The 25597-nt window shown below is 57.3% G+C and overlaps 1 protein-coding gene across 1 annotated transcript in view; it reads right to left on the reverse strand.

Annotated features, from left to right (window-relative positions):
• Positions 1-12921, reverse strand: part of LOC142070959 (cadherin-related family member 5-like) — a 40369-nt gene extending 27448 nt beyond the window's left edge. Inside the window, exons 1-8 of the mRNA XM_075125017.1 lie at positions 12861-12921; positions 12175-12315; positions 10999-11213; positions 9842-9901; positions 9226-9318; positions 8773-8859; positions 7958-8068; positions 442-612 (exon numbers count right to left, since the gene is read on the reverse strand). Coding sequence (XP_074981118.1) covers positions 442-612; positions 7958-8068; positions 8773-8859; positions 9226-9318; positions 9842-9901; positions 10999-11213; positions 12175-12238 — 801 coding nt within the window. The 5' untranslated portion in view covers positions 12239-12315; positions 12861-12921. The remainder of the gene's footprint in view (positions 1-441; positions 613-7957; positions 8069-8772; positions 8860-9225; positions 9319-9841; positions 9902-10998; positions 11214-12174; positions 12316-12860) is intronic.
• Between the last annotated feature and the right edge of the window lie 12676 nt (positions 12922-25597).

Genomic DNA, 25597 nt, shown 5'->3' on the forward strand with positions numbered 1-25597 from the left:
ACAGAGGGGCAGAGGAGGCTGAATGCTCTGAGGTCAGACCCAGGGAGGTGGAAGCCATGTGAGCTGTGTGTCCTGCAGACAGGCTGCTCACGGAAAGGCGACTGCCCCAGAGTCCTGACCGGCTTCATGGGGAGCAGTTCCAGAGCATCGCCCAGGGACTCCGTGACAGCAGGTGAGGCCGTGCCCTGAGCTGGGAGCGAAACAGCCCCCCCACCCCCCAGGCCATGTATGGCTGTCCTCCCAGCATGCCCCACGCCCCGTGGAGATGGCCTGGACCGTCCACCTTGCTCCGATGCTGGCATGTCCTAGTCCCGCTCTCAAGGGCACAGCTGGCCTCAGCAGACCTGGTGGCAGGGGCTGTAGGAAAGGTTCTGCCCCGCAGCACCGGAGGCTCCATCCCCCACCCCACCCCCCATGCTGGGCCAGTCCCCCGGTGCCTACCTTGACCTCCTGCTCGGTGACGTTTGCCGTGTAGATGGGGCTGATGCACACGTTGGCACCATCGTGCGACAGGAAGTTGCACGGCAGGAACTGGGGGTACTGGTCATCCCCATCCAGCACGTTGATGCGGATCCTGGCGGAAGAGTTGTACCTCTCCTTGGTGTTCATCTCCTGGGAGGGGAGCAAACCACGACAGCCAATCAGCCCGGTCTAGCTGCCTCCCGGGGCCGTCTGACCTGCCTGGCTATCAATAGGGTCCCCGGCTGCCAGGGGGCCAAAACCTGGCCCAGTCCAGGGTGTTGCCTGCTCCATCGGCCCATCCTAGCCCAGAATCTCCCCCTACAGCTTCTCTCTACCCATCCCTCAGCCGGATCTAGCTTTAGTATTTGTCTGTCTGCCCATCCACAGCATCTCTCCATCTACCCAGTCAGCCTGTCTGTCCCTCGGGCCCACATCCACAACTGGCAGAATCGATAGCCCTGCCCCAGTGAAAGTCCCTTCTCATGGACACGAGCGGAGGCTGGGCTGTGATACAGCAGCCAGAGTGGCTGGTGTCAGGAAGCAGGGTGCCTCCTGCTGGGGAAGAACAGAAACAGTGATGGCCAGCTCCACTTAGTCACGGGGATGCTGGTAGGACGGTTATTGCTGATGCTGCCTGAATGTGGGGATCCTGGCCTGCCCATAGCTGCCTCTCCATCCCAGATGGAGTTACCGTGACCGCGAGCATTCAAAATCAGATTTTAGAAATCATCAATTCCGGGCCCGTTTCTTCGCCTTCTGGCTTCCGAGCATTCTGGGGTCATGTGTTCTAGTTTCCCATCCTTAACCATCTGGGGTAGAAACTCCCCTTTTCTGTTCCATGGGACCTGTGATGCTCCTGGCTTCACAGGACTCCAGGAGCTGGGGCTTTAAGAAATGCCCAGAACGCTCAAAGACCCACCATAAAATCATGGGTGTGGCCAGCACCGACTCTGGGGACATCATTAAACTGTCCCAGCCTGCTCTCCTGCAGCAGGCACATGGAGATTCCCAAGCAGTGTGGGGTGCATGGCACTGTCCCCCACAAAAGTCCAGGTGTTTGTAAAGCCCGAAGAGCTCAGCTATGGAGAAGTCTTGTCCAAAGCCTCAGACAGTGTAGCTCAGGCAGCAGGGACCCCAGGTCACCCCCAAGCCCTCTCCGAGTCCACACTGGGGCAGTCAGCACTGTACCCCTCATCAGTGATGAGCTGCCAAAATCTTAACAACGGGTTCCCTCCTCACCCCACAAGGTGGTCGTTGCCCACTCCCGACCCCCGGGACTCCTGCCCCATCCAACCCCCCCGCATTCCTTGACGCTCCCCCCAGGACCCCTATCCCATCCACCCCCCTCCCCTGTCCCCTGACTGCCCCCAGAACCGGGCAGGAGGGTCTCGTGGGCCACCATAGTGGGTGCCCACCCCACCCTTAAGAGCCAGAGGGACCAGCCAGGGGGCGAGGTGGGGAGTCCCGGAGGTGCTTACCTGGGGCAGCTCCCAGGAAGCATCTGGCAGGTCCCTCTGGCTCCTAGGGGCGGAGGAGCGTAGCTGGGGGGGGAAGGGGGAGTGACTGCTCCCCCCACTGATCACATCAAAGTGGAGCCTTAGATGCCGACTCCCTGGGTGCTCCAGGGCTGGAGCACCCAAGGGGAAAATTTGGTGGGTGCAGAGCACCCACCGGCAGCTCCCCACCCCGCGCCCGGCCCCAGCTCACCTCCGCTCCTCCTCCTCCCCTGAACGCAGTGCGTTCAGGGGAGGAGCCGGAGGCGGAGCGGAACTGAGCTGGGGCCGGGGGTGGGGCGGGGAGGTGCCGGTGGGCGCTCTACACCCACCAAATTTTCCCCATGGGTGCTCCAGGGCTGGAGCACCCGTGGAGTCAGCACCTAAGGCACCGCTCTTGGCCAGTTAAATTTAGACGCCCTTTTAGAAGCGGTTCTCCCTCGCGGAACAACCGGTTCTAAAAGGGCTTCTAAATTTAACAACTGGTTCTAGCGAACCCGTGCGAACCGGCTCCAGCTCACCACTGCCCCTCATGCGGCGCATAGGGAAATCATCTGCATGGATCCAGAGGCAGGACAGGGCTGAGTGTGGATCAAGCAGGGGACACAGGTGGGAAAATACCCTGGGATCTCGGCACTGCCTATTGCCTTCCAGGACTGTCCCAAACTCACGATCCTTTTACCAGGTCTGCTGCCCTAACAGGCTGCTTGGTGGATTAGCTGGGCCACTGGGGGCTCCATACTCGGAATAAGCCACTGGCCCTTCACATGAGCTGCCTGTCTTTTCTGATGCACTGTGGGGGCCACGTTCTTCCCCGGTGCACCCCGAGGCCTCCCTGCCCATGCCCTTTGTTTTGTTTCTTTCTGCTGGGGGGCATGCCGCTTGGGTTTTTACACTGCAGCATCCAGCCCCTGGGAGACTCTGTGGATGACTGGGGATCTGGCAGGTTAGGACAGAAGAGACACCTGATGAATGGAGGGAAAGGCCTTTTTTCATGAAGCCTATTTAACAACGTTGTTCTCTTGAGCACCTGTTTAACTCAAATGCCCGACAAACAGTCAGGCAAAAACTCTCTTTGTTAAAGAGCTGATCCCCTCCCCCAACACCGGGCAGACACGACTTCCTGCTCCTGGTGTAGCAAGGGTGAAATGCAAGCGGGAGGCCCACGCAGCCTACATCGTGAAGGAGCAAAAGAAACCACCAGTCCCATGAGGGTTTCCTTTTGCTGCTTGCCCTGAAGTCGATGGGGGCTGCATGGGTGGAAGCGAGGCCTGCTGATGAAACTAACCAAGGGATGGGATGCAAGCTCTGGTAGCCTAATGCTTGGTCTGCTAAGCAGACACTGCTGCGTTTCCTACCATCTGGAGAGCAGCTAGAAATCCCCAGCACGGAGCAGGGCGTGAGGTGCCGGAGGCAGGGGATGCTCTGAGGGGGGGCACAGCCACAGGGGCAGGGGCACACACAGGGCATGGACCAGGAAAGGGAGCCGGCAGTCCCTAAAACCCCAGCCTGCTCCCCAACCCATCATCAATGGAAGGGGCCGGCGGCGTGGAGCAGGGGTGGCGCTGGAAGGGGGCAGGCCAGCAGCAAGGTGCCGCTCAGTTTTAGACCTATTAGGGAAATTAAAAACGGGGATTTAGGACATTCGCATTGAAAGGGGAGCTGACAAGATCACGTCGCTCCCAATTAGCCAGGGGAAGACTGGCTTAGTGAGGCACAGGATCTGCTACAGAGGCAGGAGAAACAGAGAACTTGAACCGGGCAGGGACAGAGCCCGGCAGGGCAAGTTGGGAAACTGGCAACAATGGGGAATGGAAACCACACACCCACTGATCTGTGTGTCTCACACTCGCATACTGATCTCTGTCACACATGGATCTCGGTCACACACTCCACAGATCTCTGTCACACGCTGATCTCTGTCATGCCCACCCCAAATCTCCATCACATGCTGATCTCCGTCACACACCCCACAGATCTCTGTCACACCCACCCCAAATCTCCATCACATGCTGATCTCCGTCACACACCCCACAGATCTCTGTCACACCCACCCCAAATCTCCATCACATGCTGATCTCCGTCACACACCCCACAGATCTCTGTCACACGCTGATCTCTGTCACGCCCACCCCAAATCTCCATCACATGCTGATCTCCGTCACACACCCCACAGATCTCTGTCACACCCACCCCAAATCTCCATCACATGCTGATCTCCGTCACACACCCCACAGATCTCTGTCACACCCACCCCAAATCTCCATCACATGCTGATCTCCATCACACACCCCACAGATCTCTGTCACACCCACCCCAAATCTCCATCACATGCTGATCTCCGTCACACACCCCACAGATCTCTGTCACACCCACTCCAAATCTCCATCACATGCTGATCTCCGTCACACACCCCACAAATCTCTGTCACACGCTGATCTCTGTCACGCCCACCCCAAATCTCCATCACATGCTGATCTCCGTCACACACCCCACAGATCTCTGTCACACGCTGATCTCTGTCACACATCCCACAGATCTCTGTCACATGCTGATCTCGGTCACCCCCCCCCCCCAAATCTCTGTCACACATCGATCTGTCACACACCCCACAGCTCTCTATCACATGCTGATCTCAGTCACACCCACCCCAGATCTCTGCTACACGCTGATCTCTGTCATAAACCCCACAGATCTCTGTCACACGCTGATCTCTTTGTTTATCACACTCACACACTTGCCTCTTTCTCACACCCATACACATCACACACTGATCTCTGTGCATCTCTCACACTCACACTTCACACTGATTTCTCTATGCCTCTCTCTCACACACACACCGATTTGTATATGTGTGTCTCACTGATCTGTGGGTCTATCACACTCACATGTACCAATCTCTCTCTCTCTCTCTCTCACACACACGCACACAGACAAAGACCCTATTCTCTCTGTCTCACACCTTCCCACACACTGATCTCAGTGTCCCGTGTCGAGCAGCACTGTGTTAGAGCGGCCTAGGTAGCTTTTAGAGCGCGCGGGGATAGCCGAGGGTTGGCTCACTGCTCTGCACTTCCGAAGCATGGGCCAAATTGGGAGATAATTAATTAGGACTGGGTGGTTAGCCAGCTAACGAGGAGATGGTTAAATGGCAGACCGAAAGGGGGGGCTGGAAGGAAGGTCAATAAAGAAGCCTTGGGTCTCCCCACACTCTCTCTTTGGGGGGGCACTGAAGCTTGGGAAAAGCCGGACGGTGCTGGGACTCACAGCTGCATAAGACACTACAGAGCCCACAGGGTGGTGAACTTCGGGACGCGCGCGTGAGGGCTGCTTGCACAGAGATGCCCGGGGTGGGGAGTGTGCTGGGACCCTGGGGGGCTTGGCTGGGATTTCCCACTCCGGTGTAGGCAAAGGCCCGGAGAGGGGAGCCAACAAGGAGGCCCAGTGACCCGAGCAGCGTAAAGGGACGCCCGAGCTGGGTGATGGAGCAGCAAAAGGAGTTACCGGAAAAAAGCCTCCAAGAGTTTCAACGCGTGGAGAGACAGGCCCTCTCCACCAGGCCAGCAGCCCAACAAGGGACCTACAGCCATCCCTTGCAGACGCAGGAACAGTGCTTGGCGAAGCCAGCAGGTCCCCCGCCTGGGAGCGATGACCGGGAGGTGAGCATGGGGCAGGGAAAGTGGGCCAAGCGGATGACCCTGGAGCTTTGGGGTGAACGTTTGAGAGGGGGCTTCGGGAGCAGGCTGGGAAAAGAGGGGCTGGGCCCTCCACACCTCTCCAGAGAACTCAAGCTGCTATTCTGGCACTGAGCAACGAATAAGCCGTGGATGAGGATACTCTAATTGCAGCCGGTTTGGACAGGCTGGGTCTGGCGGCAGAACGATCCAGGCAGGAGTTTCCAGAAGCGAGGTGGTCGGAGGGGACGCGACCAAGGGCCCGGGCACAAAAGTTACAGGATTGGGCCGCTGGGTGGCTGAGGCCAGAGGACCCAGGACTTGGGGAGATCACAGATCAGCTGTTGCAGGGCCTCCCCGATGTCCCTAGGGCCCAGGTGCGGAGGTGCCTACCTGGAAGCAGTGGTTAAACTCCCAGAGGAGTTCCCGGAGGCTGGTGACCCTGGTACAACAACATGGCCATTTACAGGACATGGCCCAGGGAGGAAAGGCAGAGAAGCGCCAGTTATAAGGCGGCAGGAGAGACAGGAGAGGAAGGAGACCCTGCCCACGGGCCGTCCAATGATTTGCGATCAGTGTGGGGCCACAGGCCACCTGAGGGAGCTGCCCCGGATGGACTGGACTCTTGCCAAATTCAGCGCGTGAGGGAAAACCTTTGGGAAGCAGTTCAAAGAAAGCCCCCAGTCCCCATGAGAGCTGGGGGGAGACAAAGGAGGCCTGCTGGCCCCTGCCGCGGGGCGCTCATCGCTTAGCAGAGACTGGGTGAAACCCTGATGGATGGTGCCGGGGCGGGGAAGTGAAGATAACCTGTATTTTGAGGAAAGGGAAATCTGCCCAGTGGCTGAGGTGCCTCTGGAAATGTGGAGCCTGTTTAGGTGGAAGGGTTTGGGGTGGCCAGGACATCGCCCCGATCTTTGCCAGAATTTGGCGCCTTTTCCTTTAAGGAAGGGGAGAAACGCCGGAGAACCAAACAGCTCGGGAGCAAAGGCCTGGAGAAGGAAGAAATGGGGCAGACTAGAGCCAAGCCAAGACCCCAAAGACCCCGAGATAGAGAGGAAGGAAATGGGGACAGAAGGAGACCCAGACGGGACGGAGAAAGCGGGCTGGCACCCCACAGAGATTTGCAGAGGCCCCATCCCGAGAGAGCTGCCCAGAGAGGGGTCGTAGGAGGAGGGCGCAAAGAGACTGGCACCATTACCTTAGATGGGATGGAGGGGTTCACAAGGAATGGGGCAGACCAGGGAGATGGGGCGCTGCTACTGACCCGCTCATGATAATACAAGAGCAAGAGGACGGGCAATCCCACTGAAAGGGGCACGTTTTCTAGCAATAGAAGCAACGTGCACACGGACACACACCTCCAGGTCGGCCTGTGGAACTCACCACCACAAGAGGTCATGGAGGCCCATGGCTGAGCAGGATTAACAGGGACTAGACATTTCGAGGGGTAATTTGAACATCCAGAGTGGTAACCATGAGGAGTTAAATGGTTGTGGATGGGCCTTAACCAGCCTCTCACTACCGGGGGATCGGAGGGGGCATCGGGTATCTTGTCCCTTCACTGTCACTGCAGGGTCCCTGCGCCTTCCTCCGGATCAGCTGCTACTGACCACTCCGAGACAGGAGACTGGATTCAATAGACCCCAATCTGACCCTGTCTAGCAATTCCTATGTTCCTAAACCAACAGCTCATCTAGCCCGGTATCCCCCTCTCCCTGGCACCCCAGCTCAGACTGAAGGCCCATTGAGCCTGGTGTCGGGGCTTCAGCAGCAACCAATGCACGATGCTTTGAGGAGGGGGAAACTCCCCTAATAACAGCACGGACTGAGCAGCATTCTGCCCAGGGGGCAAGGGTCAGAAGCAGCTGGGAACTCCTTGTGAACCTCTTGCCAGTCCAGTGGTGCCCTGAAGCAGGAGAGCTGATTGGCCTGCTTTCAGGGGTACATCTAGAATGCTTTGGACATGGGCTTACCCAGTCCTCAGTACAACCCAACAATCCACTGCAGCAGGGAGTTCCACAGATGAGTCCCACAGCACTGACTATGGAAAAGCCAACGTTGAGCCTGGGCCTTCGCATCTCTAGGCCAAACCCCACCTCTTTGGCCAGGGTCACCTGGGTATAGTCCCTTGGCAGGCTGCCCCCTGGGCTGGTCCCCTCTGGCTCTGAGAGAGGAGAGAACATGTGACGTGCCCCCAGATACCACGATGACAGGCCATGATGCCAGCCCACATGGGCAGAGGGAGTGGGGCCTCTGCCTGGGGGAATGGGCAAGAGCGAAGCCTCAGGGATCCAGAGCCGCCCACCCTTCCCCACGGCACCCCCTTACCACGGTGTGGACCACGAACTCCAGGTGGTGCTTGGTCTCGAAATCCAGCGCTTTGGCCAGCACGATCTTCCCACTGTTGGGCAGGTCGATCCGGAAGTATTTGCCATCGGCCTGGGTGGCAAAGCGGGGATGACACTGAGTGCCCGGCCGGAGGAACGGAGCCCCTGAGTCAGGCTGGCATGCTGCCGCCCGCCTCTTGGTCAGCAGACAAGGTCAGACAGCCACACGGGATCATGCAGGGATCCCTGCCCACCCCGAACGCCACTTCCCCCAGCCCTGCACATCCTCCCCCTCCGCATGACACATGCAGCCCTGATCCCTGCCCGCCTACGCCCCCAGTCTGGCGTCCTCGCGCCCCTGGATAATCCACGCCCACTCCAGGGGCCGCTCAGGCCGGCTCAGCCCAGCTCCTCTGGCCTGGCCACGGGGTGAGGGCAGAGCCACCGCGTGACCTTCAGGAAGGGAGCGTCCCGGTGTCCGTGCCCGCTGTGCGCAGAGCTGGATCAGCCCAGGGAGGCCAGTGCAGTCCCCCAAGGGGCCAGTGCTGGCCTGGGAGGGCGCTGGCTTGGCTGATCCAGCCCCTGCTGGGGACGCGCCAGGAGGGCCAGGTGCCTGCCCCTTCTTCGGGGGCCAGAGGGGCTGCCTGGTGCGTAGAGGTGCCCCATGCTGCCCCCTGTGAAGCCAGAGCTGCCCCACTGCCTGGCTCCCCCTAGTGCCGAAGAATGGGTATTGCATCTCCGTGCACGCCGCTCATCGCCGGCTTGGCTGCCATGACACCCCTTTTCCCCGTGCCGGGGCGAGGGGGCGGGACTTACCGAGGTGCTGTCAATCACATACATGAGGGTGTCTCCATCCTTGTCCTCCGCCCGGGTGGCGAACACCACCGAGTGCACCGCTGCCAGCTGCAGAGGGGGCAGCGCTGGGTTAGGGGCCCCAGAGCACCAGCTCAATGGGGCACCATGCTGGAGGGGCTGGGCTTGGCCAGCCTGCCTCCCGGCTGTACCCCACACCTGCCCAACCCCCTGCAGGCAAGTCCATGCCACCCGGTCACCACTTTCGTGACCACTCCTCCCCTCCTGCCCAGCCCTCCTCCCCATGCCCCCACCAGCCCATCCCCCTTGGCTCTGGGCCCTTAGACTGAGCGGCTCCATCCCTCCCCTGCCCTGGCCCCAATGCTCAGGGACTGGCCTGGGAACGCAGGACCCGAGGCCCAGCTCTCCCCCAGGCTGGGACGGGCAGGAATCCCACCCGGGCCCCCCGCCCTGTACCTCACTGATGTTCTGGGCCAGGACAGAGTCCTCCAGGAACCGGGGTTTGTTGTCGTTCTCATTCAGCACCTGGACGATGATCCTGTACTCGACCTGGGGGGAGAGGGCCCAGGGCCCGGGAGATGGGTGCCAAGGCCCCGCAGGGGACAGATGGCTTCCAAGGTGCCGAGAGACGGACGCACCTCAGAGGGTAAAGCCCCATAGCCAGAACCCTGTATGTGCCATCGGGGAACCCCAGCCAGTGCTCCTGCCCTGCTCCACACAGCACCCCCTGCTGGGAGAGGCTGGGACTGGAGCAGCCGGGAGCTCCCCCCACAGCCAGAGCTCTTGCCCCACTCCGCACAGCGCCCCCTGCTGGCAGAGGCTGGGCTGGAGGAGCCCACTGGCAGCAGCGTTGGCCTGTCGATCTGACCCCGTTCCCATAACCCGTGAGCCTCACACATGCCTGGCAGGCAGGGCAGATGGGAACTGAGGCACAGCCAGGCTGAGTGACTTGCCCAGGGGCCACCCTATGGTGTCTGCTGTAGAGCGGGGACGTGAAGCCGGGTCTCCCGAGTCCCAGGCTAGTGCCCTGTCCCCTTGGCTGCCCCCCGCCCCCGCTGGGGGGAGTCCGTACCGGAGAGAAGCCGTCCTCTGAGCAGGTGAGGGCCACCATCAGGACAGGGGACTCCAGGGCCTGCAAGACACAGGAGGTGCAGGGACCTTAGAAACCATGCGCCAGCTGCCCCCGCCCACCCCGCACACCCTGCCCCCCCCACGGCCGGAGGCTGCTCACCGCCCTGCCGAGCCGGGGGCACCCACAAGTCCCCGGCACCAGCCACAGCTCCGCACAGGCCCAGAGGGCACGAGCCAGCCGTCTGGGGCAGCTGGGGCCGAGCCCGTCAGCTGGTCTAGGCACAGGCGGAGGGACAGTCGGGTGGGGGCATCACCACTCCAGGCCCAGGCGGTGGACGCCCCGGGCACAGGCAGCCCAGGGACAGGCCGCGGGACACCCTGGCGGGGATGGTGCCACCCCAGCTCTGCCCCATTCCTGAAGTGGAGCTGTTATGTTCCCATTCCCAGGCATGCTGCAGGGCCCCCTCCCCCCCGATATGTTCCTGAGCTGGGGCATGAACCCGGAGTCCCCGGGGCGAGGCCAGTGCCCAGGGGGCCAGCCCAGCGGCTGGTTGTCTCTGTGCCCCCCAGGAGCCCTTTGAGCTCCTGGGCACTGCCCCAGCAGCCATCCTGCCTGGCAGGGCCCAGGCCAAACAGAGACATGCCTTGGAGGAGGATCAGCCTGAGGGCATCTTGCCAGGGCCATGGTGGCAGGAGCATTGGGGCTGGGGCTCCCCAGGCCAGGAGGGGTGACCACTTTGGTGTTGGGGGTGCTGTCACAAGCCAGCTCGGCACAGCTCTCGCCACCCCACGGGGCAGGCGGGGGGCGGTCGCACCATCGGAGGGGGAGCGCTAGCCGAGAGCCATCTTCAGCGAGGGCAAGGGGCCCTGTGGCACCTGGGCTCAGGCAATCCCTGGGGTTCAGCAGCTGGCAGCCCAACGTGGTGCCCCCCTCTGGACGGGCACCCCCGGGGGCTGGTGGTACCAGCGGCTCCACCAGAGGAGCCGAAAGGGCATGCGGCCACGCTGAGCCCCGCTGGATTGGCAGTACCCTCCCCGGGGCTAGCCCTCCCAGGAGGAGCAGATGCCACCGGGAGGATCCTGCAGGGGGTTGGGGGGTCTCCCCTGGAGGGGGCAGCTATGGGAGAAGAGTCACCAGCAGCAGCAGCGCCCCCCCACCTCTCTGTCCAGCGACGCCCCTGGCGAGACGCTCAGCCGCACGGTTTTCCCCTCCAGGTAGAACCACCCGGCGTCGGTGCCACGGAGTCCCAGCTGGAGGCTGCCGCTCTCGGGCTCCCCGAAGACCGTCAGGTTGGCCACAAAGGTGCCGTGGGGGCTGTTCTCCTGCAGCTCCGTGAAGATGTTGCTGCCCCCGCTGCACTGGTCGGCCACAGCTGGGCGTGGGGGAGAGCGGGTCAGAGCCTGCGGTGCCCAGCCCAGCCTGGCAAAGGGGCGGGAGGGGGCCGGCCCAGCTCCTGGCCGTGGGGAAGGGGCTGCAGCTCCCTGCCCGGCGGTGGGGCGGGCGTTAATGCAGGGAAGGGCGTGGGGGTCCATGGAGGATGGGGCAGCCTGCAGGGGAAGTGGGACGGACTCCTTGTGCCACGGGCTTTGCGGGCCCGAATCGCCCTCTGCAGGGACCGGCTGGTTCTGATGGCAAATTCCAGCCACTTGGGTCCCTAGGCCTGGGCGAGGGCAGAGGGGTCAGGCCTCAGGGAGGGGTCTGCAGCCCACCTGATATCTGTGGTGCGGAGCTGCCAGGGTCCCCAGCAAAGAGCAATCGGCCTTCAGCCGGTCCCCGAGCCCCCAGGACGTCCATATGGTGCCAATCCACATCGCGCCAGCCAGCGCGTCCAGCAGCCCGGCTTGGCTGGTGCGGGCCAGACTCACTGGAAGGCAGCAGGGAGCTCCTTGCCTTCTCTGGCCAGGACTCAGCCCCATGCTGGTGTGCCACCCGTCTCTGGCCAAATGGTACCACACTCTGGCCGAGTCCCCTTTTCGGGGGCCAGTGCCCCTCCCTCCCTAGGGAACAGGGACTTCTCTCCATTAGCTGCCTCCCTCGCCATGCCCTGGCAGGCACCCGAGAGGAGGCGAGGGACACGGGGAGGTGGCACATGCCGGGTACGAGCGAGTTGCCCGTGTGCGGGAGAGCAAAAAGGAGGGCGTTGTAGAAAGCTGTGGAATCCTTGGCAGCAGATCGGGGGGCCGATTGTTGGCACGACCCGCTCATGTCCCGGGGCGGAGCCTGGCCTGGCAGCTGTGCCCCCGCTGGCAATACAGCATGGCTTATCCCGGAGAGGGTGGTTGGCGGGGGGCCCCTCTCCTGGCATCTCAGCCCTGCCCCAAAGGCCAGCCTACCTGTGGTGAGGTGGAAGGACATGCTGATGGCCAGGAGGAGAACTCCACAGGTGGGCGGAGGCATAGTTCACCGCCCCAGTGCCCAGGCGCTCTGTCCTGACACACAGAGCTGGGGCGGGGAGGCGGCTGGGGGCCAGTCCCCTGGAGGGGTAAAAGACAAGAGACCCCATCAGTATGTGGACATCCCCAGCCCCACAGGCCCAGGCCTGGCTGACGCTCCAGTGATCCCTCCGACCCGAGCTGCCCCCCTCCCCTGGGTACCAGCTAACGTACTTCAAACCCTGTTCAGGAACCAGCTACTCTGCCCGTGTAAGTTCCCCTGCTGTACCCTATGCCAGCTAACTGGTGTCCAGGCAGATTCAAACTCCCGGCCCCAGCACCCAGCTCACCCCCCTGGACTGTTAGCCGGGGCACCTGCATGGCACAGGCAGGCCGGGATGCCGCTGCAGGGAGATTCTGCGCTGAGGCTGCCGGACACAGACAGACGCTGTGGGTCCACCAGCTGGGTCACAGGGTGAACACGTCCACACAAGCACATCACACATCTAGCTCCACGCAGGACTGGGAGTCCGAGCCCCCGGGCTCTATTCCTGTCTCTGCCACTGACTCACTTGAGCAAGCCCCTTCCCCCTCACTGTGCCTCAGTTTCCCCACCTGTATACATGGGGATAGCGCTACTGACCCACCTGGCAGGAGCTTTGCGAGTCTTATGTCTCAGCGTTTTGAGATCCTGCACGGGAAGGGGCTAGAGAAATGCAGAGACATATTCATTGTCACATTGGGATAAAGTCAGTTCCCCCACCACAGCCATGCAGCCACCTCTGGAGAGGGAGAAGCAGCTGCCTGGCAGTGGACAGCACCACTTCAATCTCTTTGTGCCAGGAACCAGCCCCAGTTTAAGCCACCAGGATTTTATTTAGGTGGAATTTAATTAGCTGGGTTGGCATCTGGACAGGACACTGGGGCTTCCCCCCAACTCTTGCTAAAAAAATGTCCCAGATCTTTATACCCAGGAATGCCCATGGCCGGGGGTATGGTGCAGTGGAAAGAGGGCACCTCCCTTCAGCAGAGCGCCCCCCGCAGCCACGCTGGGGCGCTGGGGTCAGTGCGGACTCGGGAGTGGCGTGACCCCTAGTGCGTCACCCGACACGGGGCTTGTTTCACTTAGTGGCCATCCAGCAAAGGACCAATCACACCCCAGCCTGCCGCGCTCAGGAGAACTGACACGATCCCAGCCTAGCGTGGTCCCACCTGCACCCCCCACCTCTCTGCTCACCACCAAACAATGACTGGGGCTCACGGACCCCCCATGCCCAGAGCCAGCCCCACCTGCTCCTGGCTCCTGCAGATGGACAGGGATCAAGGGGCTCCACTCCCTTGCAAGCAGCACCTGGATCCACCCGTGGTGCTATTCTCAGGCAGCCAAGTGGCTGGGGGCAGGGCTGGCCCTGGTGGTCTTCCAGGAGCAGTGAGAGTCCTACTCACTCTGCCAGCCCCTGGCACCCACAGCAGCCTCTGCGGGCACTGCTGGACCCAAAGGTCCTTCATGTGCCAGGCTGGGGTGGGTGTATTTATTCCCCCCCTTCAGGGTTTTCCTGTCACCGTCTCAGACAGGGCCACGCCGGAGTGTGCCAGGAACGCCGGGTCGCCCCTCCCAGTACCTGGCCCACCACCTGTCCCTTATGCCTGCGGCTTGTGCCCCTGCCAGCTACACACACATGTGTGTCAGAGCAATGGCACCGGCCACACTCACCAGTCCTCACCCCCCCGCACCCCAGAGCCCTGGTGGCTCTTAGCCCCCCCTTCATCTGGGGAATGCCCATCTCCTAGCCCCTGATCACCTGCCCACACCTGCCCCTCCCTGCACCCGCCACCAGCCACACTCCCCTGCAGCGGGTCTGTTTGAACACACAAGGCCACATGCAGAGCAGGGGGAGGGGGAGATCTGCACCCGCTTACCCCAGGCTGACCCTCACCCACTAAGTTCCCCTTGTCCATGCTGGGGGGCCATGCACCCCACAGGGGCCTGGCGGGTACAGGTGGGCATGTCGGGTAACAGCCTGCTACCTTGTCTCGGCTAGTGACCTCGCTTCTGCAGCTCAAGGGAGAGGGGCTTGAATCTAGGTCCTGGGGTCCAGCCCCAGCAGCAGGAAAAGGACGGCGGGGGCACTTTGACGTGCCACGATCTTCCAAGTGACTGTTCAGACTGCAGCCACCTTGCACCTGTATCTTAGCCCCGGGACTCACCCCAGCCACACCCATCCCAGAGGGCTGCAGGCCCTGCCCAGACCTGTGTGATTAGCCCAGCTGGGGAAACTGAGGCAGAGTGAGGGGAAATGACTTGCCTGAGGTCACCCAGTGAGCCATCGGCAGAGCCAGGAACTGTTCAACACATTCTTAAATGATCTGGAAAAAGGGGTAAACAGTGAGGTGGCAAAGTTTGCAGATGATACTAAACTGCTCAAGATAGTTAAGTCCAAAGCTAGCTACAAAGAGATCTCAAAAAATGTGGGTGACCGGGCAACAAAATGGCAGAGGAAAGTCAATGTTGATGCAAAGAAATGCACATTGGAAAATATAATCCCAACTATACATGCAAAATGATGCAGTCTAAATTAGCTGTTACCACTCCAGAAAGATCTTGGAGTCACTGTGGCTAGTTCTCTGAAAACATCCACTCAATGGGCAGCAGCTGTCAAAAAAGCGAACACAGTGTTGGGAATCATTAAGAAAGGGATAGGGAATAAGAAAGAAAATATCATGTTGCCTCTCTATAAATCCATGGTTCGCCCACATCTTGAATCCTGCGTGCAGATGTGGTCGCCCCATCGCAGAAAAGATCGATTGGAATTGGAAAAGGTGCAGAGAAGGGCAACAAAAATGATTAGGGGTCTGAAACAGCTTCCGTATGAAGAGAGATTAATAAGACTGGGACTTTTCAGCTAGAAAAAGAGACGACTAAGGGGCGATATGAGTGAGGGCTATAAAATCATGACTGGTGTGGAGAAAGTAAATAAGGGAGTGTTATTTACTCCTTTTCATAACACAAGAACCAGGGGTCACCAAATGAAATTAATAGACAGCAGGTTTAAAACAAACAAAAGGAAGTATTACTTCACACAACTCAGTCAACCTGTGGAACTCCTTGCCAGAGGATGTTGTGAAGGCCAAGACTATAACAGGGTTAAAAAAAGAACTGGATAAATTCATGGAGGGTAGGTCCATTGATGGCTATTAGCCAGGATGAGCAGGGATGGTGTCCCTCGCCTCTGTTTGCCAGAAGCTGGGAATGGGTGATGGGAGATGAATCACTTGCTGATTCCCTGTTCTGTTCATTCCCTCTGGGGCACCTGGCATTGGCCACTGTCGGCAGACAGGACACTGGGCTGGATGGACCTTTGGTCTGGCCCAGTCTGGCCGTTCTTATATTTGTATGAATGCAGGTCGGTGCTTCAGGCAGCGGCATGGCTCTCTCCCCGCCGTGGGCCCTCCAGCTTCAATGGCCACAGTGCTGTGCCTGGCACCTGGGTGCACTGGGGCAGCTCAGGAACAATCCTTTCCTCTCCTGCCAGAGTAGAGGCAGTGGAACCCATGGGAGCTGCCCCCTGGGAACCTGCCCCCTGGGAACTTGCCCCCTGGAAAGGCCCACGCCTGACCCCGTGAATCTGCCCCCCATGAAGCGTCCAGGAGAACCTGCCTCTGGGAACCTGACCCCGTGGGAACCTGCCCCCATAGAAAAGCCTGCGGGAACATGCTCCGTGCCCCCACAGGAACCTGCCCCCCTGGAACCTGCCCCCGTGGGAACCTGAAACCTGGAAGCGCCCGTGCGAACCTGCCCCTGTGGGAACCTGCACCTGTGGGAACCTACCCCCAAGGGTACCACCACCCCCCCCAAGAACCTGCCCCCTTGGGAACCCGCCCCCAATGGAACCTGCCCCCTGGGAACCAGCAGGAACATGCCCCCTAGGAACCTGCCTGTGAGAACCTGCCCCCATGGGAACCTACCCCTGTGGGAACCTACCCCCTGTGGAACCTACCCCCAGAAGGATGGAAACCTACTCCCACAGGTACCTGCCCTTCCCCCGGACAGGAACCTACCCCTGTGGGAACCTACCCCCACAGGAACCCGCCCCCCTGCAAGCACCTGCGGGAACCTTCCCGTGCCCGGCAGACAATGTCTCTCCACTCTAAATCGAGGTGTGAGACCGTTCAGCCAATTGAATGATCCAATTGGCCCTGTGCCCTGGGCGCTTTCTAATTGGGATCATCCTGTGCTTTGCGAGGCGGCTGAAGCCGAGGTGCTGGCCGAGCGGAGCCGCGATTAGCGAGCCACGTGCGGGGGCGGAGGGGGAGGGCAGGCCTGTGGCCCCCAGCCTGGCTGCTGCTGACACACTGCACGTCCCTGCCAGCCGCTTGGCCAGGCCTGCTGGGTCCCTGGCAGCCCGGGAATCTGCTCCATGCCGTTCCCTGCCCTCAGACCTGGCTACCACGCTGCAGGGGGCATCGCTGCCAGGCTGTGGCCTTCGCCCCGCAGGGGAAGCCGCTCCCTGCAGGATGTGGGAGAGGGGGCAAAAGGGCAAGAACTGCTCAGGCTGATGCTGCTAGCTCCAGCACCTCCTGCTGCCCCTGCCGCACTAGCAGCCTTCACGTGGAACCTGCAGTAGGCCCGGGTGCACCATCTCCTCCCCTAGCGGCTGGGCCATGGGAGGATAAGAGCTCACTGCCGCTGCCAGCTAACGGAGTTCCTCCCTCAGCTCAGTCCAGGGTTATCACACACGCAGCCTCAGCAGCGGGAGGCTGGGGGTGACGGGGCCGGCGCTGTGTTGTGAGGGGAAGGAGAGAGGCTCCTCAATCACCCCCCAGCTGCTGGCTCGCACATGCCGTCCCTCATGCTCAGACCAGCAGTCTCTCCGCTCCCCCAGGCCTGGCCAACCTCTCGCCCCTGCCCCGTGCCAGAAGAGACACCCATCCCAACGCCCCTGCCCAGCCTGGCTCAGCTGCCGCCAGCCTGGGCCCATCTCCTACGCTGCGGACCATGTGCACAGGTAAGCAAACAGCCTCTCCCCGTTGGTTAGTGACTGGAAAGGCCCAGGCCAGGGATCTCCCCTGGGACCAGCGATTTCCCTGCACCCCCCCTTGAACTCCACCCTCACCCCTCCAACCAAGAACCAAGAATATACCAACCCCTCATCTGAAAGTTCAAATGGTGTATTTACACCCAAACTGCCCAACGCACAAATACAGTGACCTACTGACGAAACAGGGTCTCCACAACCTAAAGGCAGTTCGCAGTGTTTGTCGGTCAAACTTTTCCCATTTATGGACGTCACAAAAGATAGCTCCTGGTACATCTCTGGCCAAAAAGCTTAGGAAGAAGGAAAACTTCCCGCTGGTAAAAGTGGAGGAGCTTGGTTTGCTAGACTGATCAGCAAAGCCAATGCGGACAAACTGTGTGAAGAGGCTGCAAAACACCAGGCCTCTGGACTGGGTAGACATGCAGAATGCCCTGTAAGCCAGTCACTGTCAAAGCCCGTTTTAGACGTACTTAATGAGGCTGTTAAGAATGCTGGAGAACCAACACAGTTCATGCGAACAAACATGGCCGTCACATCAGACTTTCTATTTAAGCAAGAGATATCACGCACTACGAGCTGGAGGTCAATGTTACATGCATTGTCACTTGTTAACCCTGAAGTTGGCACTGGTTCCAAACCAGACCGACAAATCCTCACTATCTTTCTGCAAGCCACTGACTGGTAGAAGCGTGCAGAGCAACAGTGAACGACTCAGCAGTTGAAAAAGTGAAGAACTCTCTCACCACATTCAAAAAATTGCATACATGGCTGACGAATGCACCCATGCAAATGGGCGTCAAGCATTAGAATCATAGAATATAAGGGTTGGAAGGGACCCCAGAAGGTCATCTAGTCCAACCCCCTGCTCGAAGCAGGACCAATTCCCAGTTAAATCATCCCAGCCAGGGCTTTGTCAAGCCTGACCTTAAAAACCTCTAAGGAAGGAGATTCTACCACCTCCCTAGGTAACGCATTCCAGTGTTTCACCACCCTCTTAGTGAAAAAGTTTTTCCTAATATCCAATCTAAACCTCCCCCACTGCAGCTTGAGACCATTACTCCTCGTTCTGTCATCTGATACCATTGAGAACAGTCTAGAGTCACTGCGTACGTTATCTTGATGTCAGTGATAGGCCAGTAGATGCATTTCTAGATGTGCAGGTTATGGAAGACACGTTGGCTGCATCTGTGACAACCTGCATCTTAGAAGAGTTAAATGCTTGTAAATTGGACCCCATACCAATGGCTGCTTGTGCATTTCATGGAGCTGCAAACGTCTCTGGAAGACATGGTGGAGCACAAGCTTTCTCAGAGAAAAGTTTCAGAGTATCAGCCGTGTTAGTCTGTATCCGCAAAACGAACAGGAGGACTTGTGGCACCTTAGAGACTAACAAATTTATTTGAGCATAAGCTTTCGTGGGCTAAAACCCACTTCATCGGATACATGCAGTGGAAAGTGTAACCCTAATCACTCCTGTACGCACCGCAGAGGCCATCTTAACTTTAGTACCCAGAAAGATAATGGAGCAAAGAATTAAGCAATTAATTTGCAAACACCTAGAAGATAATAAGGTGATAAGTAACAACATGGATTTGCCAAGAAAAAATCGTGTCAAACCAACCTGATAGTTTTCTTTAACAGGGGAACAAGTCTTGTGGATAGGGGAGAAGCGGTAGATGTGGTATATCTTGACTTTAGAAAGGCTTTTGATACTGTCTCGCATGACCTTCTCATAAACAAACGAGGGAAATACAACCTAGATGGAGCTACTATAAGATGGGTACAGAATTGGTTGGAAAACTGTTCCCAGAGAGTAGTTATCAGTGATTCACAGTGAACCTGGAAGGACATATAGAGTGGGGTCCTTCAGGGGTCTGTTCTGGGTCCGTTTCTGTTCAATATCTTCATCAATGATTTAGATACTGGCATAGAGAGTAGACTTATAATGTCTGCGGACGACACCAAGCTGGGAGGGGTTGCAAGTGCTTTGGAGGATAGGATTAAAATTCAAAATGATCTGGGCAAACTGGAGAAATGGCCTGAAGTAAATAGGACGAAATTAAATAAGGACAAATGCAAAGTACTCCACTTAGGAAGGAACAATCAGTTGCACACATACAAACTAGGAAATGAGAGCCTAGGAAGGAGTACCGTGGAAAGGAATCTGGGGGGTCATAGTGGATCACAAGTGAAATATGAGTCAACAGTGTAACAGTGTTACAAAAAAAGAAAATATAATTCTGGGATGTATTCGCAGGAGTGTTGTAAGCAAGACACAAGAAGTAATTCTTCTGCTCTACTCTGCGCTGGATAGGCCTCAACTGGAGTATTGTGTCCAGCTCTGGGTGCCACATTTCAGGAAGGATGTGGACAGATTGGCGAGAGTCCAGAGAAGAGCAACAAAAATTATTCAAGGCCTACGACACATGACCTGTGAGGGTTTGTTTAGTCTGGAGAAGAGAAAACTCAGAGGGGACATAACAGTCTTCAAGTACATAAAGTTGTTACAAGAAGGAGGAAGAAAAATTGCTCTTGTGAACCTCTGAGGACAGGACAGGAAGCAATGAACTTAAATTGCAGCCAGGGCGGTTTAGGTTGGACACATTAAGAAAAACTTCCTGACTGCCAGAGTGGTTAAGCACTGGAATAAATTGCCCAGGGAGGTTGTGGAATCTCCATCGTTAGGGATTTTTAAGAGCAGGTTAGACAAACACCTGTCAGGGATGGTCTAGATAATATTTAGTCCTGCCCTGAGTGCAGGGGGCTGGAGGTCCTTTCCAGTCCCACACTTCTATGATTCTATGATCTATTCAACTAGCACTAGTAAGAACTGCAGGATCTTCAAAAGACATTAGAAAAGCCATAAATTTAAGGTCTTCGTTATACTCTTTTTTCATCAAGAGTCTAAAAAAAACAAATACAGGTGAGAAAACCTGGATTTGTGCTGGAAATGGCCCAACTTGATTATCATACACATTGTAAGGAGAGTGATCACTTTAGATAAGCTATTACCAGCAGGAGCGTGGGGTGCGAGGAGGTATATATGTGTGTATATAAAAAGATCTTCTACACTTTCCATAGTATGCATCTGATGAAGTGCATCCATATCTAGTTGGCAGCCAGTGTCAAGTGGAGTGTCCCAGGGGTTGGTCCTGGGGCCGGTTTTGTTCAATATCTTCATAAATGATCTGGAGGATGGTGTGGATTGCACTCTCAGCAAATTTGCATATGATACTAAACTGGGAGGAGTGGTAGATACGCTGGAGGGCAGGGATAGGATACAGAGGGACCTAGACAAATTGGAGGATTGGGCCAAAAGAAATCTGATGAGGTTCAATAAGGATAATTGCAGGGTCCTGCACTTAGGACGGAAGAACCCAATGCACAGCTACAGACTAGGGACCGAATGGCTAGGCAGCAGTTCTGCGGAAAAGGACCTAGGGGTGACAGTGGACGAGAAGATGGATATGAGTCAGCAGTGTGCCCTTGTTGCCAAGAAGGCCAATGGCATTTTGGGATGTATAAGTAGGGGCATAGCGAGCAGATCGAGGGACGTGATCGTTCCCCTCTATTCGACATTGGTGAGGCCTCATCTGGAGTACTGTGTCCAGTTTTGGGCCCCACACTACAAGAAGGATGTGGATAAATTGGAGAGAGTCCAGCGAAGGGCAACAAAAATGATTAGGGGTCTGGAACACGTGACTTCTGAGGAGAGGCTGAGGGAACTGGGATTGTTTAGTCTGCAGAAGAGAAGAATGAGGGGGGATTTGATAGCTACTTTCAACTACCTGAGAGGTGGTTCCAGAAAGGATGGTTCTAGACTATTCTCAGTGGTAGAAGAGGACAGGACAAGGAGTAATGGTCTCAAGTTGCAGTGGGGGAGGTTTAGGTTGGATATTAGGAAAAACTTTTTCACTAGGAGGGTGGTGAAACGCTGGAATGCGTTACCTAGGGAGGTGGTAGAATCTCCTTCCTTAGAAGTTTTTAAGGTCAGGCTTGACAAAGCCCTGGCTGGGATGATTTAATTGGGGATTGGTCCTGCTTTGAGCAGGGGGTTGGACTAGATGACCTTCTGGGGTCCCTTCCAACCCTGATATTCTATGATTCTAAGTGAGCTGTAGCTCACGAAAGCTCATGCTCAAATAAATTGGTTAGTCTCTAAGGTGCCACAAGTCCTCCTTTTTTTTTTTTTTAAAAAACCCTGTATGTCTTGGAAAAAACAGAAGATATGCTGGGATTGAAGTTCAAATTAGTCCAAGCTAGGAAAGCCCTCTGGCTTTCTATGAGCGATCCATGGCAGTTTGAAAATTCCTGCCACTCTTATTACTGGCTTTGGAAAGTATCTACCAAGATGGGACGGATCTAAGTCGTGAGGCTGGTGGAACTGCTTTTGCAGAGAAGATTCTCTCTCTTGTAAGTCTACTGTGGAAACCACTTGGGTCATCAAACAACGCTATCCAGGCATCTGCTACAACAGTAGTCGATCTCTGGCCAGCAATAGAAGCTACATCTGGATCAATCAGAGAGCTACCCATTGAAAACGCACTGGAAGAAGCAAAGACTTCAGTCCAGAAGTTGACTAATGAAGGCATTTATATCGACCCCTTAAGTGAAGAGGACCAGAAGTATGTGTTAAGCTCACTGAAAAAGTACACGACTTGATTCTTACAAATCTACAACAGCAACTGCTGGAATCTACTCAATCTCTGCATAGCTTTTACAGATGCCTGTCTTCTAAAGCACCGGCAGTTGAGTGGAGTGAGGTGCTACGAGCAATGGGGCAGATTAGACAGAATAGAAAACTTGAACACAGAGTGGAATGTCATATGATGAAGGAAGAAGATTGGACTTAAACTTTTTGTTGTCATCACTAGAGGCTCGACACGATCTTTGTGCTCTGTTTCCTGGGATGAAAGAAGTAGGAATTCATCTCTTGCTACTCCCAACAGCTACAGCTGAGCGTTCTTTTGCCTCATTGACTAGAATTTTGTGCTCTGAAAGAAGTCGCCTTCTGCCAGATCATGTGAATGTACTAATGAGCATATCAGTGGAAGGGCTGGAAGTACCGGACACACGAGAAGCCACCAACGATGAACGCATTGCATTCGAGAAGTTCATTAGCAGTTGTGCAAAATTACAACAAGGAACCAAGAGGGATGTAGATGTCGTGCTTCAAAGAAGGCCGGAGTAGCCAACTCTAATTTGTGTGGTGATTTTAAAACACAAGTTAAATTTAATCAAATGGCCGTGAAATATTTTTCAGTTTTTCCTATGGTGCCATACAGCCCCCCTTTACCCTTACGGTCTCACCCCTCAGCCCTCACCCTCCTGTACATTCAAACACCCCCCTAATTTCAATTCCCGGGGGAATACTGCCTGGGGCACCCCAGCTCCTGGATCTGGCTGGCATGTGGGCGGCTCCAGCAAGTAACTCCAGCCCGAGTCTCAAAGGGGCTGGTCTCTGGTCCTGCAGGCTCAGTGGGACTCAACCCAGCCCACGTTATCCCAGTCCCAGCTTCTTGCATTTCTCCAGTCCCAAACCCCAGCTGCTTTAGACCCTCTGCACACTCGCTCTGGCCTCTGGCCAGTCCCCTTTCCCAGTGCATGCTCTTTCGGTCCCAGACTAAGACCAGAAGGGACCGGCTCATCCCATCTGAGCTCCTGTACATGGTAGACCACAGACCCTCACCCACCCACTGCCGCAGCCTGCCTGTAACCTCTAGCCGGGCGGCTGAAGCTCTCAAGCTCGAGTCAGATGTCAAGTCACAGCGACTCCACCTTGTACTCTAGCTCAGGGGCAGAGAAAACGCTGCCTGGTTTAGTGATGCCTCAAATCTACAAACTGACTCCACCCATTTACAGCAGCTGAGGATCTGGCCCAGAGAGAGGGAACTCGGGCCCAAATCACTTTCAGTTCCCATGACTACATGAAACAAACACAGCATAACCCGCCAACCTCCCACCTTCTGCTCTGTGGCGCCACCTACTGAAATTCAGTTGTGCCAATTTTAGATCCTATTCAAGAGTCACTTCACCCACCACTGGAAAGCAGCCACCTCTGCAGTGGAACGTGGCAGCTGTTTAAAAGAGAGCAGCAACCATGGCTGCATACAAACATGCAGACCCCTGAGCCATCACAGAGGGGGAACCCCCTTTGTGGTCAGCCAGTAGAAAGCCATTTTACTGAAAGGAGGCGAGATAATCGCACATGAACGAAAGCCGGTGCATGCCAACTACAGAGCAGTGGCAGACGGGGAGAGAAGACGACCGCAACATCCAGCTTGAAGCCTCCAGGGGATTTGGGAAGGTGCAATGGAATTGCCCAGGCTGGAACGTGGCCAGAGCAGGGAGACTAACAACCCAACTTGCAAATTAACATAATGAGATCAGTCATCCCAGGACTGGGCCCGTCCTTGAGTTTATGCCTAATTCGGAAAAAAATCCCAACATCCTAGCACCACATTTGGGGCAGCACTGGCTGCCAGGGGAGAGCGCCCCATTGAGCACCTCACCCTGCTCTCTGCGGCACAGCGCCCCCTAGTGCTTCACTAGGGCATTGGGGCCAGCACTGACTGCCAGGGGAGAGCGCCTCCTGCTGAGCCCCCTGCCCTGCTCCCTGCGGCACAGCGCCCTCTACTGTGTTACCCCCGCTGGTCCCTACAACATCTGAATTTCCCTTGTAGGTCCCTATGCCTGGTGCTGCCCCGGCGGCTCTGCTCGGTACTTTCTCTCCCTCCCCATTTATGACATGCTCATCACCCAGCGGCAACGCCGTCCTTATCCCTGGTCCAAGGGCAGCTGCTGAGACCCGGGGGAGCTCGGCCTGAGCCCCGCCCCCAGGATTTGGCTGCGTTCCAGGCGAGATGTCCCCAGGCTGGGCGTGGAGGAGTCACACCCCACACTGCCACCTCCCACAGCGGCCACACTGAGAGCTCGTATTAGCCCCTTCTCTGCCCTGCTGCCGCTGGCTTTCGGTTAGGGTTTAAATGTAACTGCGCTCGCTGCCTGGCTCTAGGGCTGGGGAGGGGCAACCGGGCTGCACCGGGTCAGAGGAGGACTGGGGGGGCACAGCTCCGGCTCTGGGGCTGGCGGATCCTCTCCCCTGGAGAAAGGCTGGGAACCCCATCGTTTGGGAAGGTTACAGGGGACAGTACTTGGGGATGGGAATAGAGGGACACCCGGCACCATCCCTGAGCGAACCAGCGAGCTCCTCGTTCAGGGAGGGAATCCGCCCTCCGTCCTTCACGCATGCACTGGGGCGACCCACGCTGGAGAAACCCACCCTGGGCACGTCAGGCCTGGCCAGCTCTCCCGGCGTCAGACCTCCCGTTCCTGGGCAAGCTCAGAGAGAAGCCAGCCAAAGGCCAGCTCCAGGCTCCTCTAACTGCAGCCAGCAGGCGGGACCCGGCACCACCTGGCTTCGGGCCCAGACACGGAACTGGAACTGGTTTCCTAGCCCTGCTGGCTGAGCTCCTCCGGTCAGTGGGGAGAGGGGCAACCATCCGTTCTCAGCCCCCTGGGCCTCTCTGCAGCGTTCCAGGAGCTTCCGCTGGTTCACCCGAGAGGTGGCAGGGTCCAGGGGAAGGCGCTGAAATGGTTTGAGTCCTTCCGGGAGGGACGCCCCAAAGGAACAGTGATGGGAAACTGCCCCTCCCCCCCAGCCCCCTCGCTTGTGGGGCTCCACCAGGGTCCATTCTCTCTCTCCGGCCCTTTTCAACATCTACATGCAACCACCGGGTGAACGGGCCAGACGACATGGACTCAAGTGCCTGCAGCATGCCAAAGACACACAGCTCTGCCTATGCTTGACCGCATCCCACCACACCACCCTCCGCCAGGACGGCCCAGTGCTTGGATGAGATCAGCTCTGGGATGAAGAGCAGCCAGCTGAAGCTGAACCCGAGCACAACAGAGGTGATGCTGGTGGACAGGGAAAGTCTTTGGAGGAATTTGCGGCCACGGTGAAGTCTCCTTCGACTGAAGGTTCACATCCACAATTGGTCAGTTCCATTCCTAGTCTAGAAGGACTCTTGGATTCCTCGCTGATGCTGAGCTCTCCCATCGCAATGGTCGCAAGGAATGCTTTCTGCTCTCTCCGCTTGGCTGGGAGACTCTGTCCCATTCTGGAAGATGAAGACCTGGCCTCAGTTATTCCTGCCTTCGCCACCTCTCCGCTGGACGACAGCAATGCGATTTACCCGGGCACGAACACTTCAGCGCTTTGGAAGGTCCAACCAGTACAGAATTCTGCCATTCATCGCCTCAGGAACTCACACCTAGGTGTGATGTGCTCACCTATCTTCCACTCCCCACCCTGGCTTCCCATAGAATATACACATTAATTTCAA

The sequence above is a fragment of the Caretta caretta genome, chromosome 1, assembly GCF_965140235.1.
Source record: "Caretta caretta isolate rCarCar2 chromosome 1, rCarCar1.hap1, whole genome shotgun sequence".
Classification (NCBI taxonomy): domain Eukaryota; kingdom Metazoa; phylum Chordata; order Testudines; family Cheloniidae; genus Caretta; species Caretta caretta.